The sequence below is a fragment of the Odocoileus virginianus genome, chromosome 6 (assembly GCF_023699985.2).
Source record: "Odocoileus virginianus isolate 20LAN1187 ecotype Illinois chromosome 6, Ovbor_1.2, whole genome shotgun sequence".
In the NCBI taxonomy this organism is placed as follows: Eukaryota; Metazoa; Chordata; class Mammalia; order Artiodactyla; family Cervidae; genus Odocoileus; species Odocoileus virginianus.
The window spans coordinates 40,167,202-40,187,676 of NC_069679.1; the positions used below are offsets into that span (position 1 = coordinate 40,167,202).

The following is a 20,475-nucleotide window of genomic DNA, read 5'->3' on the forward strand; positions in this document are numbered from 1 at the left end:
GAGTACAGTCACAAAATATGAATATACACCTGTTGGATATATTTTTAAAAGCTGTAAATAAAGTGTACAGCTATGAGATATAAAACAAAACCAAACAAAAAACCTATGAAAAAGGGATTTTCCAGTCATAATATAAGGAAAAAAGGTATATGTAGCTTGGGATAAAATTTCCAGTGACAGACAGCATCACTCATGGTGTCAGCAAGTGCTATATCTTACACAAAGATGAGAATAATATGATCTTGAAAACTGTCCAACCTAAAATGTGGTTCAAGCAATTACCAAGTCACTGGTACCTAAGGTGCGTGTGTAAGTAATAATAATAATTATTATTATTATTATTATTATTCCTATTATCAGGAAATTTGAGTACCAACATGCAATATTTCTAAATTGATATTTATTCAACATTTTATATATGCAAATAAATTAGTGATTTAGTTTTAAGACTAAAACTGCTACTTTAGATAAATGACTTCTTTAACTATAGCCCTAAATGTATATATTTCAAGACAGTCAAAACTTTTTTTTTCTCCTCAGTAGGAAAGTAGGACTGACATATTCTAGCTCAAGAGAGCTAGAATTTGGGGACATACATGGTATTTACATTTCCTTCAAGTCTGGAAGAAATATAATCTATAAATATTTAATTTAAAGTTAGTAAAATAAGGAGGTCCTCAAAAGCACAGTTAACTGGGAGAAGCCAAAGCCTAGAGTACTATATAATAAAAATCTAAGCAGCAGTTCTGAGAAGGCACACTGAGCAGCTCTCTGAAACTTAGCTGCCACTAGGTTATTTTAAAACATAGGAAGTTCTTGGCAAATATTGAGAACAAAACAGGATGTATAAACTCTACCCAACTGGCAAAGAGAAATAACCCAATGTCCAACAACTCAAGTTGTATATCATTTTGGCTTTCTAGGCTTGAATAGAGAGCTCTAATAAATTTAAAAGACAATAATGATAAAGCAAAAGGCAAATAGGGATTACACAGAAATCTGCTGATTACATGTGAACTAATTTGTTATACAATACAAAGTACTGACTTAAATAACTCATTCTTGGTAATCTGGCAAAACCCTTTAATTATCTACAAGAGTTTTGCCTTAGAGAGTTTGAAGGTTAAACAAAAGACTTTAATATGTAAAACATTCTTCCCATCAGTTCACTACAGTAATAATCAATAAGCGCTGATGAATAGCCTTATGAAAAAATTGTCCCAGTACTCCAGATAATGCCCATCCACATTACAAATCATATTACTAAAGTTTAGTAGATAAATCTTCCCCTGATCGTTTATACACACTAAAACACACTAGACCTGGAGTCAAAAAGCCAGTGCTAAAAACATATCTAGAAGAAAACCCTACTTCAAAGAACCTAAAGAAGTCAATTTTTTTAAAGCACTCAAAAATTTTTGACAATACACCATTCGCTGTTCACCTGAAACTGTCGTAACATTGTTAACCAGCTATACCCCAATACAAAATAAAAAGTCAGAAAATAAAGATTAATAAAAAAATATAATAAAGTGGAATAAAAGAAAAAAATGTTTGACAATACAGCTAAGTCCCATCAATATTTAACTATTCTGTATATAAATTATTCTAAAATGGTTTTCTAAATGTTTCTCTATGATATGAAGATGATAATGACAGAATCTACCTCCAAAGAGTTGGAGGATTAAATGAGAACACATATAAAACACTTAAAACATTACTGTGCATGCGTGCTAACTTGCTTCAATCATGTCCAACTCTGTGACCCTACGGACTATAGCCCACTAGGCTCCTCTGTCCGTGGGATTCTCCAGGCAAAAATACTGGAGTATGTTGCCATACCCTTCTCCAGGGGATCTTCCTGACTCAGGGATCAAACCCACACCTCTTATATCTCCAGTACGAGCCGGCGGGTTCTTTACTAGCGCCACCTGGGAAGCCCAGAACATTACCAGCACAGAGTAAATACCCAACAAATACTAGGTACTTTTTAAAATTTTATTTATTTATTTGGACTACACTGGGTCTAAATTCATTGTTACACCTGGGCTTTCTCTAGTAGAGCCAAGTACGGGCTTCTCTTTGTTGCAGTGTACAGGCTTCTCATGGCAGTGGCTTCTCTTGTTGCGGAGCATGGGCTCTGGGCCCTGGGCTTCAGCAGCTGCGGCTTGCAGGCTCAGTGGTTGTGGCTCACAGGCTTAGCTGCTCCGTGGCATGTGGGATCTTACTGGAGCAGGGATTGAACCAGTGTCCCCTGCACTGGCAGGAAGAATCCCAACCATGGGACTACCAGGAAGTCTCCAATACTAGGTATTATTACTATCATGATATCCTCCACTGTTGGGACGTGAAGAACTTGAGGCAAACTCCTGGCAACAACTGCTACCAATTTTAAAATGCATATACCCTGTGATATACTTTTCAAATTATTCCTTAAGATATGCTTACTTAGACATATAAAAAATGCATGCAGAACGCTGAATACTGATGAATGTAGCAAATATCAACAAAAATAAGTTGATTAAATAAATTGTGGAACACATATACAAAGGGAATACTATGCAGCTTTTTTTTTTAATGAGGTAACTATACATACTGATATTTTTAAAACCCACATTACTTATCTACATTTATATATACTTCCACATTTTCTGAAAGAAGTAAGAAACTGCTAACTGATTACTTTTGGGTAGCAAAACTGGAACCTAAGAAGAGGTAAACTTACTTTTTACTTTATACTTTCTTGGTACTTTTAAAATTTCACACCAAATGAATATTATTATTAAAAACTAATTTAAAACAAAATTATGGTCTAGAAACGAGAAAACATCAGGAGTATTTGGCTTCAACTTTTGGATCTGTTTTCAGAGACAAACCATTAAGGGTAATGTTTGAAAATAATGTAATTCTTACAAGAAAGTTTAAAAACCCACATGCTACAACAGTACTAAACAAGATTTTAAAATGAATTAAGAGTTTGAATTTATCTTGAATATTTGAGGATATACAAACTCCTTTCTTCCTAGATAAAGACACTGATCCAGACCTATATTTACTCTACTCTTATGCTTCCTTACAAATACCAGTTCCTTGGAACTTCTGCTTTACATAACCAACCATGCTGTCTCACTGATTTCAAGCAGACACTAGATTATGTTTCTCCTACTCCCCAAACTAGTCTTCACTTTCCAATTACCTGAGAAAAATGTAAAATGTGACATTTAAGCAAGACAGTTCCTATTATCACTTCCCTCTTTCTCAAGAAACTTCAAGGAATGGCTGCTGTAACCTTCTTTCAAGTGATCTCAATGAACGTTTTTAAAAACAAGTATTTGGGTAGGTTTAAAAAAAAAATGAACTAACCATAGCTAAGACTAAAATTAAGAACAAGGTTGCTGATTTCAGTGTTCTGGCAAGGATAGAAAAATAAACATGGAAGAGGAGAGGGAGTCTTAAAAAAGGAAGGGACCCATATAGAAGGAGAGAAGAGGGAGAAATGGTCATCTGCAGAGAAGGCTAGTAGGCTTTGCCCTCAACAGGAAGACACCAGGCAAATATCGAGAAAGTTCTGCCAGTAATTGGAAACCATGATCTTTGCCCCATAAAAATCAGGCTCTCTCAAATCCCATTTTCCTTATAATTTCACAAGAAAGTAATCTTTTACCTCAGTTCAGGCTTGACTCCTCAATGCTCACTTCATCAAACTACCTTAAGTTACTATGAAGTGTAAAAATGGTTTATGTGTAACATACACTTCAGAGACTATACATAAACTTATTCCAATTAAATGTAACATTTACTGTGGTGAGGGGTGCACTCCAGCTGATGATTAATCTATTTTTAACTGACTAATCACAGGCTTGACTGAGTGCTGTCAGGACTAAAAGTTTGTGTTTCAGTATCACAATAAAAGCTACCTCTCAAATGCTTGAAATTATTTTTTGGTTATAAAGAACATGACAAAGGAATAGTAAACAGAAAGAACAGAGTACTTAAGGAAATATAAGTCTTTTTTAGTGACCAGAATTGTCCCTACTGCGGTTGAATGTAAAAGAAATCTGTCACATAGCTATCTAAAAAGGCACTCATAAAAGGTAAACATATTAAAGAAGCACTACAGGAAAAAAAAGAAACTGTACCATAAGTCAACAATTTATAAAATATAATCTGATATGTATAAAAAGAAAATTTTTTCAAAACAACCCTCAATAAAATCTCTTGCTTCATTTTCATCAGAAAAATAGAAAAATTTACAATTTTCTATTTAAAATTTTAGAAAATTTAAACATTTGTATCTCAGAAGAGGGGTCACGGCTAAATAAATTTGGTTATTTATAGAGCTTAAACATAAAAGTTAAACATAAAAGTTAATAGAGCCTCATATTCCTTTTAAATATAACGAAATCACCAAATGTAGAAGAAAATAAGGACAAACACAATGCAATAGCTTCCATTCTATACTAAATTTAAGGAACAAAAGTTTTACCTGAGGGAACAGTTGGATTGTTTTGGTGGTTTTCACTGGTAGAAACAAACAAATCTTCTTCTCCTTCAGTTGATGAGCTGGAAGAGGATTCACTGCTGAGGTCATTCTCACTGGAACTACTAGAACTGGGGAGCAACGCATATTTTCTTCGGGCTAACACTTCTCGTTTTTTCCTCTGCATTAATATCCTCTCTTTTTGTTTCTGTGTCCTCTGGGAGGAATTATTTTTCACAAATCTCTTTCTGCATGGAAGTCTCCTTAATGAACTGCTATGAAAACAGGGTCTTTTCATTAACAATCCTGAAACGGATTCTGTCTCAGTCCGAGGCCACTTATGGGACCGTGAACTATGAGTTCTACTTTTAGCACTCAAAATTGCCTGGGAATGTCTTACAGAGACTTCTTTATCCTCATCCGAAGTCACAGTATCAGAATCTCCAAAATGTAGACTAGATGAAGGAGAAGAAAGACAATCACTAAAAGAGGAATCATTATCTTCATCACTTGGTGTTTCTAGGTGTTGTCTCAATCCTAATATTCCCTGGTTCTCTTTAGCACAATTTTGCATGTATGAAGGGCCAGCCTGCTGGCTTTTGCGTTTCTTCCTCACAACAACACTTTTTTCTTGCTCTTGTTGGTTACCATTCATGTCCTTCTCTTGTTTTTGAGAATCATCACACAAATGAGAGAATTCATTCCCCACTTTACTATTAATCATCTCAACTCCAGCAGGAAAACTTTTGGCTGCCCCGATGGGCTCTGGATGCAAGAGGATCCCTTTCAGACTCTCCTGTGTCTTTGGTGCATCAGAAGGAATCTCACTCTTCATATCCACTTTTAAGGTATACAGCTTGTTATATTCAGGAGTCCATTGAGACATGGGAAACTTTAAGGAAGGCCTAGAAGACACAACATGATATTTAAAAGATGGTCAATGCATTTTATTATAATATTTACAGACTTATCATATCCACTGAGAATATTCCTGTGCGTGCGTGCTAAGTTGCTTCAATTGTGTCCGACTCTCCAACTCTTTATGATTCCATGGACCATAGCCCATCAGGCTCCTCTGTCCATGGGACTCTCCAGGCAAAGATACTGGAATAGATTGCCATGCCCTCCTCCAGGGGATCTTTCCAACCTAGGGATCGAACCCACATCTCTTAAGTCTCCTGCACTGGCAGGCAGGTTCTCTATCACAAGCGTCAACTGGGAAGCATGAATATTCCTGTAATAGGGCAGAAATGCCTTTTTCTCATCAGGATATAAAATGGCTATAACAAGTTATTTTTCTGATACCTCTTACAGATCCAATTTTTAGAAACAGAGTAAAGATCATAGAACACAGAACTTAAGCCTACTTCAAAACTTATCTTAATCAAAAAGCTGATCTTATTGTATCTTCCTAACATAAGCAGCATAATGTATTTGGTCAAAATCAATTTCTCCAAAACCTATTATAGTATAAACAGATAAAAGGATCAGAATTCAAAAGACTTTGATTAGTCAATAATGTTTTTCTTTTATCACATTTTAAAGAGATAATTATATCAAATACTTTCTGTACATCTTGATGGTTACTGTGATAGATGATTACTATAAATAATGAATATAAATATAGCTTCTCTTTTGTGGTTCTTTCCTTCACACTACTCTAGTCTCTTAACCAGACTCAACTGACCAATAGACAGTAGACACAACTACTAAATTTCATGAAGTTTTAGATACATATAGAAACAAAAAAGCCAACACTGAATTGCTTCAGATCACTCAGTTAAAGCAACACAGCAGAACATAAAAATCAAACTCTCAACAGCCAATCTAAAAACCTAAATCATTGTATCTCTAAAATTATGAGCTGCACATCTGGGAAGCCCTAACAAGAGAACCTGAAATTAAAACATCTACATCAAAGCAGTGTATATACAAGAATGGTGATAATGTAAGGTATTAAATATCATGACTCAAAATGGAATACATTCTTGGGATGGGAGGTTACGGCAAGGAGGTTCAAGACGGAGGGGACATATGCATACCTATGGTCGATTCATGTTGATGATGGCAGAAACCAACACAATATTGTCAAACAATTATCCTTCAATTGAAAATAAATAAAATTTTTAAATGGAAATATACTCATTTAAAAGGTAGTTAATAAGACAAATGAAGACCTTTACTAGTGCTAAAAATGATTTAAACAATGTTAACAATTTTAACTTAAGGTTTTATTGAAGTATAACAAAAACATATATTCTAAGTTTACAGTCAATGAATTCTCACACTTATGTAACTAGCTCCAAGATCAAGAAACATAAGATAACTAGCATTCCAGAAATCCCCTTCCAGTCACTCCACCCATCAAGGGTTTTAACTATTATCCTAACTTCTAACACTATAGCTGATTTTTGTACTTAACACCCACTTTGTAAACTACTTCCAAAAAAAGGAGGAAAACAAGACAGATATTTAGTAGCAAGATTTTTCTTCTCCACAATTGACAATTACAGGAATAAACAACGTAACAGGTATATGTTTTCATTTAACTATTATCAAATAGATAAAGAGATGACAGCGATTAAAAACTGAAACAACCTATTTCTATAGGAAGCTATCAAAATCTCTATCTTCTTCAAGGACAGGCAGTGTTGTATCCAAGATCAATCATCAAGCCTTGTCTGGAATTCAGCAGGATCAGCAGTAAAGGAGGAACAAAAGATGGGTTTACATATGTATAGAGCAATGAGCAAACTGTAAGAGGCAGCCAGTCATACAAGGATCACCATAATTAAATGCAAGAAAAACAAGTCACAGTAAGGCACAGGTATATGTGATTCAAGATTCAAGTAGGTCCCATTAGGAGAGCTACAATAAAAACTACAGATAATAACAAATGTTGACAAGGGAGTAAAGAAACTGGAAGCCTCACACATTGCTGGTGGGAATGTAAAATGGTACATATACTTTGGAAAAGTAGTTTGGCAGTTCCTCAAAAGATTAAACACAGAGTTATATGATCCAACACTTCCACTCCAAGGCATAACCCAAGAGAAATGAAAATATATATCTACACGAAACTTTATACACAAATATTAATAGTACCATTATAGCCACTCACAAGAGCCAAAACATGTTAACAATACAAATGTCCATCTACTGATGAATAAGTAAGTCCACAAAATTGATTAACAGTCAATCATCAAAAGAAATGAAGTACTGATTCCCTTTACAGTATACAGACCTCAAAAACACCATGCTAAAAAAAAAGTCATAGAAGACCACTTATTTAAAGACTCCTTTGATGACTGTACAACTGAGTTCATATTCTAAAAACCACTGAGTTCAGTGCACTTAGAGATGTGTATGGTATGTGAATTATATCTCAATAAAGCTGTTGCCAAAAAGTAAAGCCATAATCAAGATTTCTGGGCCTCAGATCATTACGATCACCCTCTGGGTCTTGGTAAAGCAGATCCCGAGAGGCAATAAAAATCTGCCAAAAGAACAAGATAAATTCTGAGAACTGGAATCCATAAGAGAATTTACAAAGAAATGATTCACAGCATAATTTACTAAATTCAATTTCTTTTCCATTAGTTTATGCCCCAAGGCCAAAATAATGAACTCTTTATGTTAACTCTGCTCTGATTTTTGGTGAATTTTGTCTGTCTAATTCAAGGTGGAAAGGGAGTAAGGGAGAGAAGTGTGGAGTAAGGGAGAGAAGTAAGTATGGTGCCTCATGTATGTGCATTTGTATGCCAGTAACTGTTCTCTCCGCTGTCACACAGTCCTTAGATGCAATATTAACATCCCATATTACCTGAGATGTTCCCACCAAGGGAGTACAAATGTATGCTCTACTTTGAACTAAGAAAAAGAGGAGCAAGGTCATGAAAAGAAATAAATATAAATTCTATATTTTTTAACTAAAAAAGCAACAAAATTGACACAAAGGATCAATAAAGAATGCTCTGAACTACTTGCTATTTAGTAAGATTACCATCTAGTATTTTATTTCTGTAAAAATTATTGGTTGATCTAATTTATAAAGGTAATTTTGTACTAGATATATCTAGTTCCTTGGCCGTATTATGAATGGTTTGATATTATATAGTGTTTCAATACTGAAACCATAATACTAGTTCTTCCTTGTACTGGTTTGATTCAATCATTTTACTGCTATTCATAACAGCAGCATACCAATTACTCCTGATATTAGTTTAGGATACAGAATGAGTAGTAAATCCTGCGTGAAAGAAGATAACAGCTAAAAAGGCTAACTTTCAAAACTAAAAATTAGGGTTAGGATTTGGCAATTTACATTATAAATTAAGCTTATGTGATGGTATAAGTTTAATAATGGGGGTAAAAACCCACTAAGTTTATCAATACAACTTACAGGAGCTGTTACTTCAATACAGTGATACAGTTTAGAAAGAGTCATCATTATTGGTAAGAACCTTCACTACCAATGATAAATATATTTTTATGATTAACACAATATTTTAAATTTTTAAATAAAAATAATTTTACAGAACTCTAAAGGAACAAGATTTTAAAAGGAATACATAAGATAATTTTAAATTTTCTATTTAAGTTTTAGAAGTTTTCAGAAAATGAACTAGAAATAAGTTTGCTCTTTATTTCCTTTCATATGTTAAAGTGAAAGTTGCTCAGTTGTGTCCAACTCTTTGCGACCCCATGGACTTCACAGTCTACGGAATTCTCCAGGCCAGAATACTGGAGTGGGTAGCCTTTCCCTTCTCCAGGTGATAGTCCCAACCCAGGTCTCCCGCAGTGCAGGCAAATTCTTTACCAGCTGAGCCACAAAGGAAACCCAAGAATACTGGAGTGGGTAGCCTATCCCTTCTCCAGTGGATATTCCCAACCCAGAAATTGAACTGGGGCCTCCTGCACTGCAGGATTCTTTACCCACTGAGCTATCAGGGAAGCCCAGAAGTCCCTTTCATAGAATTAAAAGGGAAAAAAAGGCAAGAAGACATAGGATAATGAAGATATAGGACAATGGAGCTTAGAACTGTCAGACTCTGAAAGCTACCTTAGGAGAGGTCTGCTCAGGATATCTCCCCTGAAAGGGTAAAGAGGAACCAAGAAGCACAGAGAACACCAAGTTTACATTTAGAGTTCACAGGGTCTGACTATCTCATCTCAGGTTTACTCTCTGAATGCAGAAGTCTTGTGCCCCACCCTCCCAGTACAAACTTGACCTCAAGTGACTTAGGGTAGAGAACAGCTGACTAACCAAACCACCAAGAGGAAGATTTCAACACAAAGATATTTTATATCTCCAAAACATTCTAGGAAGCTAGAGGAAATAAAGGCATTACAATAATAACCAAAAAAGCTATAGTGAATTTAAGAACTTCGAGAAAATATTAAGGAAAAAGATATACTCAAAGGATACTGAGATCAAATTGAGGAACCAGAGATCAAATTGTCAACATCCACTGGATCACAGAAAAAGCAAGAGAATTCCAAAAAAACATCTACTTCTGCTTCACTGACTATGCTAAAGCCTTTGACTGTGTGGATCACAACAAACTGGAATATTCTTAAAGAGGTGGGAATACCAGACCACCTTACTTGCCTCCTGAGAAACCTGTATGCAGGTCAAAAAGCAACAGTTAGAACCAGACATGGAACAACGGAGTATGCCAAGACTGTATGTCAAGGCTGTATATCATCACCCCGCTTATTTATCTCATTAGAAGAGTGAAAAGAAAGAAAGTGAAAGTGAAGTCGCTCAGTCATGTCCAACTCTTTGGGACCCCATGGACTGTAGCCTACCAGGCTCCTCCATCCATGGGATTTTCCAGGCAAGAGCATGGAGTGGGTTGCCACTTCCTTCTCCAGGGGATCTTCCCGACCCAGGGATCAAATCTGGGTCCCCCACAGTGCAGGCAGATGCCTTACCCTCTAAGCCACCAGGGAAATCAGAGTACATCATGTGAAATGCTGGGCTGGATGAAGCTCATGCTGGAAGCAAGACTGCTGGAAGAAACATCAATAACCTCAGATGTGCAGATGACACCACTCTAATGGCAGAAAGCAAAAAGGAACTAAAGAGCCTCTTGATGAAGGTGAAATGAGGAGAATAAAAAAGCTGGCTTAAAACTCAACATTCAAAAAAAGAAGATCACGGCATCTGGTCCCATCACTTCATGGCAAACAGATGGGGAAATAGAAACAGTTAGACTTTATTTTTTTGGGCTCCAAAATCACTGCAGATGGTGACTGCAGCCATGAAATTAAAAGACGCTTGCTCCTTGGAAGAAAAGCTATGACAAACCTAGACAGTATATTAAAAAGCGGAGACACCACTTTGCCGACAAAGGTTCATATAGTGAAAACTATGGTTATTCTAGTAGTCATGTACGGATGTGAGAGTTGGACTATAAAGAAGGCTGAAAGTGAAAGTCGCTCAGCCATGTCTGACTCTATGCGACCCTCTGTGTAGTCCATGGAATTCTCCAGGTCAGAATACTGGAGTGGGTAGATGTTTCCTTCTCCAGGGGATCTTCCCAACCCAGGGATCGAACCCAGGTCTCCAGCATTGCAGACAGATTCTTTACCAGCTGAGCCACCAGGGAAGCCCAAAAGGCAGAAGGCTGAGTGACAAAGAACTGATGCTTCTGAACTGTGGCACTGGAGAAGACTCTCGAGAGGCCCTCGGACTGCGAGGAGATCCAACCAGTCCATCCTAGAGGAAGTCAACCATGAATAGTCACTGGAAGGGCTGATGCTAAAGCTGAAGCTCCAATACTTTGGCTACTTGATGCAAAGAGCCAACTCATTAAAAAAGACCCTCATGCTGGGAAAGACTGGAGGCAGGAAGAGGAGATGACAGAGGATGAGATGGTTGGATGGCATCCTCGACTCAATGGATATGAGTCTGAGCAAACTGCAGGAGATAGTGAAGCACAGGGAAGCATGGCGTGCTGCAATCCATGGGGTTACAAAGAGTAGGACGCAACTGAGCAACTGAACAACAAAAGATACTGAGTGAAAGGGAAGTTTATAATCCACATTTAAGTGGGATCACTAACAAAACGGAGTAAATAGTCAACCAAAGTTAAGTGTTTTCATTTGTGTACTAAACAGACGTGGAATCAAGTCTCTGGCCGTGACTAGCTATGGTAACCTAAGGCATATTATTTAAACTAACACTGTTTCTCCTCTATAAAATTGGGATAATAATAGTACTGACCTCGTAAAAGTACTTGGGGTTAATGAGAGTACCTACCACAGTGCCTAGCATAATGGCTGTTATTCCTTTTTCAGAGCAGCAGTTATACACATAAGGTACACAATCTTTAAGGTCTTCCCTTATAACTAAAAATAAATGAAATCCTTAAGAGTCAAAGAAAGGCATAAAATCATCTGTTTCTACAAAACCTTAAAGTGACAAAGGTTTTTTGGCACAAAACCTATGAACGCTAAAAATTCTATGATGCTGTATGGCAGAAACCAGCACAATACTGTAAAGTAATTTTGCTCCAATTAAAAAATAAATTTAAGAAAAAAATATTCTAAACTCTCCTTTACTATGGAGGATTAGCTGAGGAGCAAGATGCTTCAGCTCCCTAATTTCTAATACAAGACATACTACTTTTGGAAAAAGAGAAATTAAATGTCTTTCAAATAATAGGTTTCCATTACTTAGTGAACTTAATGATTTTCTTGCTCGTCTTGTTTAAAGTACTCTAAAATCCCTAAGTATTAATCATCAAAGAAAAATTCAGCTAGCACCTATTTAGGTCTCCTATCAGTACAAACCGGGTGGAGTTCAATATATTATAAAGAGTCTACTGCTGTAGTCATGATTGTGTTATTATCATGGCCAGTAGCAAAACGAAGGGTGTATCTATCCTGCCAAGTCTGAAGAGTATCTGGCAGTCAGTTTCAACTGGTTAGGAAGGCAGTATTACAAATTATAGGGTACAATGCACAAATATCTAACATTTGTGCATTTGTGCATTGGCTTGGACTTTGGAGTTCATATTACAACATGAAATGTGAGATATAAAGATACTGCTAATTACCTATTATATAAAATATATTCTATTAAGAAAAAAAAGAAAGAATTGACCAAAAAAAGGCCTATATGCAATAAAACTATAGAACTGTACAACACACTCCTCATAAGTGGAGAGATACCACATTTCTGAATGAGCAAACACTCCAAATTGGCTCTGTTATAAATTAGAAGATAAATTTTAAAAATTTTATCTAAAGAGTAATTCAAATTCATACTGTCTACATTCAGTTTCTCATCATTTTGCTCACTGGAAACTTCAAATAATATTTAATTAAAAATAATAGCAACTATATGACTATGTGTGTAACTGAGGAGGGTAGAAGTGAAAGGGCAAATCTGAACTCAAACTTTTTTTCCTTTTTTAAAATCAAGCAGTAATTTTACAACAAAGACAAAATTAGGGTATGTTCTGTTATCACTTATATGCAGAACCTAAAAAATAAAACAGAAATAAGACTCACAGATACAAAGTAATGATTACCTGTGGGGAGAGGGAAGGAGGGAAACCAAGATAGGCATAGGGGATTAAAGGGTACAAAGTACTCTGTATAAAATAAATAAACTACAAGGATATACTGCACAGCACCGGGAAACACAACCATTATTTTAAAGTTATTTCATAATAACTTTAAATGCAGTATAACCTATAAAAACACTGAACCACTATGTTGTACACCTGAAACCAAAATATTATCAATAAATTACACATCAATTAAAAATTAAGGGCATAAGCATAAAATAATCTGCTATGCAGCCTTTGAAAATGAGGCAGCTTCTGTATGATAATTTTTTAAAAGCAGATTGCAAATAAGTCTGTTAAAATGTTGTCCTTTTTTGTAAAACAACTTATGTTTATACATGCATGGAGAAAATACAAAAAAATATACACTTAGTTTGGGACTATAATTGTGGATGGAGATTTAAAGCACAGGTTAGGAGCATATGTATTTTTATGTAACAAATTCCTTCATGGTTTGAATTTTTTTATAAAATGATCATTTGCCACTTCTGAAATCAAAGTAGAAGAATTTTTAAATGAGTGAAAAAAGAACTGACTATGTTCTATTTTTCCTCTAGACTAGGACACAACTTTGTTATTAGCAGATTTCTGTATAAATCAAATATAAGATAGTATGATTTTTATGAGAATCTTGACTAAGCATAAAATTTCTCCTTAGTGACCAGAAACGACCACCTGTCCTGGACAGTTTAATGACAAAATAAGGCAGAAACTGATAGAGGGCAATTAACTGTTGGCAAATTTGAATGAAGTTGTCAAATTTGAGAGGTGATTATCCTTTTTAGTTAATGATACTACTCTACAGTCCTAGGCATGTTGTTTCTGAACTTATCTCTATGAAGAAAATTTTCATGCTTGGAAAGTAATAATCTATTATCAAACCATTTCACAAAATTTTTCACCAATTAAAGCATAATAATTATTGAGTTAAATGAAAAGTATCAGTAAAAAGTCAAAAAATGTGCAAGGAAAAAAAACCTCCACAATCTTGCTTTCAAGAAGTCAATCTGTCAACTTTCAAAAGGCTTCAAATTTACAAACTACTCTTAGAGATTACTATTATTTAAACTTTCACTTTCCAAAACTGAACTTCAAATGGCCTCCAGGTTTCCTTGGCGATTGGAACTCAGTGAATTGAGAATTCTTTATTTTTAAAGTGACAGAGGCCAATAAAAAGACTTTTATAAGTGGAAAGGTATTTACTTTAACTTGCCTAATATCTTACCAAAATTTAACAATATGCAAGAGCTAAATGTAGAATTAAATTATACTGCTAAATAAGATCTGAAATCTTCACCGGAGCAAATTTAACAATTTGAACTAATTTTTGTCAGCAATTTTAAGAGAATTGGTCTTTTACTTATGAATAAACAGTCACATATGTTGAATGATGCCAATGAAGTAAATAAAAATAAAAAATACAAAAATAAAAATTACTGTTACTTATGCAAGACTCTTTGAAGAGAACAACCTCAACAAAGCAGTTAGCACACCCTTTTGAGAAGCAGGAAATACTATTTAAGATAGGTAGGGTGGATCCAAATGACGGTAGGCTGAGAAAGTCAAAATGAAAATTTCTCACTGATATAGTGTGTGCCCAGTTATTCAATTAATTACAGAATGACTAGAAGTCTATGTCAAAGGCAAATGCAATGACCAGTTAAAGTGCATACACAAGAATCACTACCTATAGTGGGCTTTATGGTTCTGTGGGCAGAGTATAAATAGATACAACAATAAAAAATGTGCAAGGAAAACAAGAAGAGACCAGGGAGAAGGCTTTGCAGTGGGGGCGTAAAAGGTGGTTTTAGGAGTGGAGGGTCATGTGAAGGAAGGAGAAATGATTTACCAAATCAAAGGTTGCATATCCAGCATCAACCAAACTTAAGCCAAAATACCAAAATATGACCTTGAAGCCTTCAACATTTTTTCAGAGCACTACTCAACAAGCGAGCCAGAACCACAAACTGCAGAACACTACAGAATTATGCTGTTTCAGAATGAATGTTGTTTTTTGCTGATACCACACTTGGTCCTAAACTTCATACTCCCACCCAAGCAAACAATCATGTTAAAATATGTTATATCTTTTATAATTCAGTAACTTATAATTCCTTCGCATAAAATACTCTTCAAGTTTTATCATGTTGTTGAAATAACTCCCCTTTTCTCTTTCTATAAGGCAGAAATAAATACTCCATTTATTTGGAAGTCAGATTTATATAACTTTAACTCCTGAGAACAGAACCTAAACAGAAATGAGTCTATGAAGGTTAAAAATAATTATCAGGAAGGTCACATGCAATTCAATACTCAGAAACTATTATTTCATATTTAATACTAATAAGCTTTTACATTATTTTATATTTAATGCCAATAAGCTAATACTAGTAAGTATTGTTTGGATTTAACAGATGTAATACTGGTGGCAGCACCTAAATATTAAAAGACAGAAGAACTAAAGCACTTGTCCCAATAACTAAAGAGTCAGCAGTTTGTCTAGATTAAATAACATTATTTATGTGAAAAGATTCTGAGGGCAATACTGAAATAAAGCAAAGAATAAAAGCTCATGTTCTGAATCATGATTCGGAGCCCTCCAGAAGACAGACTGTTCTCAATAAAAGAAGCATACAGCATGTTTCAAACATATTTATAATAATATGGGTAATTTTTAGTTGCTTACCATGGTTAACATGATTACATGTCAACTGTGACTAACAATATCATCTTAATTTCCATTGAAAATGTACAAGATGACAATGTCAATAGTACAAAAAAACTGCAAATAAATTCACAAAAATGGTAAAAAGCATAAAGTTTCTAAAAATACAAAATATCTTCAAAATATGAAACTATGTTCCTAAAATGCAAAGTTTCTTCAACTGATACAGAAAACACAGGTGACTTCTATCTATAATGTCTTTATTTGAGAAATTCAAAGAGCAAAATAACCAAATAGTAAAAAAAAAAAAAAAAAAAAAGGAAAGAGATTCAGCTTTGTTATTTAAAAACTTTAATCCCTAGTGGGTATCATTCCTCAGATCTAAGTTGCTAAGCATAAATAGGAGAACAAAGGCTGAACTATAGAATTTTTAAGACAAGAAACTGGAAAGTTCAGAAAACCTGTGAGTATCACTGACTTTCTTTAACTGTTACAAGGATGAACTCTGCTGTTTTGACTAAAACCTTTTTAGAGCGCTACAGTTACTATTTCAAATCAGGTTTTCCAAGATAATTCAACAATAAACTCTTTGCATGATCCAGGTCCATCCATTTTCTAAAATATTTAATAAAGTTTCAAGGAAGGAATAGATTTAAAAGCTCCAATTTCCATTACTTGGAACCCAAGTCCAGCAAAAGCAATTTGGAAAAAGGCTCCAACCTTCCTAATCTTTTACCTGCCCTGACAGTCTGCAAATGATTACCAAAAATTTCAGCATTATAGAAAAGAAAGGTAAGACTGAAATAACAGCAGTTACAGCAAAGTAATACAAATATTATTGATGATGACAGCAACAAAGATGAAAACGAAGGAGAGGAATAGGCTCTAAGAAGACGGCAATTTCTGTATGCAGAAGTTCTCAAACACACTTCTTTGTCCATTGCAGGTTTCTTGATGATACCTTTCTTTTTGCATCCAGAGAGTTCATTTTTTCTTAAGTTCAGAATAAAACAGAAGAATCTAATGACTCTTCCCTATTCGGATGTCCTACAACAAGCATGCCTTAAAGCTTTCTAACTTTTTAAAAAACACTTAGAAGTACTTTTGAAAAGCTGCTTTTATGACTCCACAGCAGAAGACAAAGTCAACACACATAGATATTACCAAGTGCATGCTCAGCCGCACAGTCATATCCGACTCTCCAACTCCTGGTGATTCCATGGACTGTAGCCTGGCAGGCTCCTCTGTCCCTGGTATTCTCCAGCCAAGAATACTGAAGTGGGTTGTCATTTCCTTCTACAGAGGATCTTACAGACCCAAGGATCAAACCCAGGTCTCCTGAAATGCAGTCGGATTCCTTACCACTGACCCACCAGGGAAGCCAAATACTTCAATTAATAAATGTATCTCCTGGGTTAAAGTGTTCAGCAACCATACATGAACCACCAACATGTACACAGAGCACACATGTGCCCAGATGTGTGTGTACTGTGTTTTAATATGTTTTGGGGACATAAAGAGTAAAGGAAGGAAAACTATTTTATCACATGAAAACAGCTAGGTAGTACTTCCAAGCACTCAATGTTAAACCGTGTCTTAATCATTAAATATATACTGTGTGTGACTGTGTATTTTATCATGTTTTGTGATATAAAGAATAAAGGAAAGAAAACTTATTACAGGAGAACAGTTAGGTAGTATTTCCAAGTTCTAAACGCTGCAGTGTCTTAATCATAAAATATATACTACAATTACATTAAGACAAAACACCAGAATTAAGCCATTTCTTCTGATGCAAACTCGGAAATCTTTGGTCCCAACCTTGACAATCTTGGTTTGGTGTTAGACCATAACGAATCTTCTTCAGCGAGAATGTATACCAAATCAAAAAATTCATGTGTTATGGACTGAACTGTGATCCATCTACATTCATATGTTGAAATCCTAGCCCACAGTATCTCAAAATGTGACTATATATAGGGCCCTTTTACTTCTTTAGAAGCAATTAAGGTTAAATGAGGTCATTATGAGTGGGCCCTAATCCAATTTGACTGGTGTCCTTTATGAAAAGATGAAATCTGGACACTCATAGAGACACACTTGTTCTTGAACTTCTACTCTCCAGCACTGTGACAAAAGAGATTTTTGGTGTTTAAGTCACCCAGAATGTGGTATTCTGTTATGGAACCCATAGCAAATAAATACACCATGCAATAAACATCTCCTAAATATCTTAATGTGCTAGACTGTCCCAAAAGATGAATAAGACATAGACTTGTCCTTAAGAAGTTCAGTCAGTTCAGTCACTCAGTCATGTCCAACTCTTTGCGAGTCCATGGACTGCAGCATACCAGGCTTCCCTGTCCATCACCAACTCCCAAAGCTTGCCCAAACTCTTGTTCATTGAGTCAGTGATGCCATCCAACCATCTCGTCCTCTGTTGTCCCCTTCTCCTCCTGCCTTCAATCTTTCTCACCATCAGGGTCTTTTCTGATGAATCAGCTCTTCACATCAGGTGGCCAAAGCACTGGAGTTTCAAAGTCAGCATCAGTCCTTCCAATGAATATTCAGGATTGATTTCCTTTAGGATTGGCGGGTTTGATCTCCTTGTAGTCCAAGGGACTCTCAAGAGTCTTCTCCAACACCACAGTTCAAAAGCATCAATTCTTCAGCGCTCAGCTTTCTTTATGGTCCAACTCTCACATCCATACATGACCACTGCAAAAGCCATAGCTTTGACTGTACCGACCTTTGTTGGCAAAGTAATGTCTCTGCTTTTTAATATGCTGTCTAGGTTTGTCATAGATTTTCTTCCAAGGAGCAAGTGTCTTTTAATATCATGGCTGCAGTCACCATCTGCAGTGATTTTGGAGCCCAAGAAAAGTGCAGCAGATAGAGAAACCTATCAGTAGGTAATTAAAATACAGTCACTGAAACACACTGAAGTAGAATCTAATTCAATTCCGAAGGGGAGGCTGTACCAAGGAAGGTTTTTCAGAAGAATAAAAGAGAAAAATGAAATGGGAAGGAATGAGACTTGATCACCCTATTTTTCACAGCAGAAGTTCTCTGAATGAACTACATATTTAATGATGAAGTACACCTACAAAATTTTAAAACCCAGTGATCTGAAAGACAACACATGATCTTCTGAAAGACAGCATATAATCTTCAAAGATGCCATTTCACTTCAAACAATTATGTCTAGAATTATTAATACTGTTAGGAATAAAAAAAGAAAATAACATGACTTCATTTATTTATCTCCTAATTTATGACTGTGCTGGGTCCTCTGTGCTGCACAAAGGTTTTCTCCAGTTGTGGTGAGCGGGGGCTACATTTCATTGCAGTGCTTGGGTTTCTCATTATGGTGACTTCTCCTGTTGCAGACCATCAGCTCTAGGTACGAGGGCTTCAGTAGCTGCAGTGTTCAGGTTCAGTAGTTGTGGCACATGGGCTTTGCTGCCACGCAGCACATGGGATCTTCCCGGATCAGAATGGAACCCACATACCCTGCACTGGCAGGTGAATTCTCAAACACTGAACCACCAGGGAAGTCCAAGATGACTTCCTAGGATACTTATCAGCATATGAAAGAAGAGACAAAGGTCCACAGAATTACAAAATTTCTCTCAGAAGCTGTCTGAATTTAATCTGAGACAGAGGAATCTACTTCACAAGAACTAAAGCCCTATGTTCTCCTTTAACCTCTACTTGTAACACTAAGCTCCCTACCACTCTCATCAGGCAGCACAGTCTCGACTTCATTACCCTTCAGTAGACAGAGAAGAACTGTAAGCTAGAACACACTTAGAAGTTAAAACAGAATAAAGAGCAGTCCCAAAACTTGTCTGGAAATGTACAGATAATCAGCAACATAAAATGAGGAGTAAAATTAAAAATTAGCCTACACCATGAATTCTAACAGCTGTTTTTAGCAATGATTTCACATGAAAGCATAAATGGAATGTTCACCATAGTCTCAAGTGACACAAAGTTGAAAAAGAATTACATATAAAGTGAATAACAAAAATCAAGACCTGAAAATAAAAGTTTAGAATGAGATGAGCAAAATTATTTAAAAGCATAAACTTTAATATAAAGTACAACTAAGTTTACCTTATATATAGATTAAAAACATAGGGGAGGAATGTTTACATTTTTCACCAAATAATTTTCCTAAAGTCAATAACTGCGTAATTCAGAGACAGTCACTTACAAATGCTCCAAGTTGTAATTCTGGTCTAGTTCTACAAAAAGAATATAAGATATACCCATCCTTTTTTGGGGCCTTAAATATCAAAGTTTTCTGCTCTGAATTGATCAAATTAAAAATTTTTAATTTATGATTTTCATAAATCATCACTATGTGGTCATTTTAATGAAAGCAGAATGAGAAAAAGTGAGTTCTACCAGCATCTTCCTCATCGATATTCACCTTCACAAAGATAATTCTCTAGACATCACTCTCAAATTTCAACAAAGAAATTCTCCCCAAACTAATAACACGCAAAAGTAAAATGTATGTCAATATAATAGCGCAAAGCACAGGACGGAAGCAATTAGAATAAACCACTGTAAGTTTCTTGTATTATATATGAAATACACTATTATTCCTTGAAAGCAGACTCTGAAAAAAAACTCAAGTCAAAAGCAGGCAAGAAATGGGGAGAAAAAAGGAACAGAGAGATGGAACAAATAGAAAACAAACAGCAAGATGACATTAATGCCAACTGTATCAAAACAGT

At 35.5% G+C, this 20,475-nt stretch overlaps 1 protein-coding gene across 8 annotated transcripts in view; it reads right to left on the reverse strand.

Moving 5' to 3' along the window:
• Positions 1 to 20,475, reverse strand: part of RNF111 (ring finger protein 111) — an 89,620-nt gene that overhangs the window by 53,356 nt on the left and 15,789 nt on the right. For all 8 annotated transcript variants that reach the window (XM_070469221.1, XM_020882531.2, XM_020882526.2 and 5 more), the window contains exon 2: positions 4,487 to 5,385. In XM_070469221.1, the coding sequence (XP_070325322.1) occupies positions 4,487 to 5,366 (880 nt within the window). In that variant the 5' untranslated portion in view covers positions 5,367 to 5,385. The remainder of the gene's footprint in view (positions 1 to 4,486; positions 5,386 to 20,475) is intronic.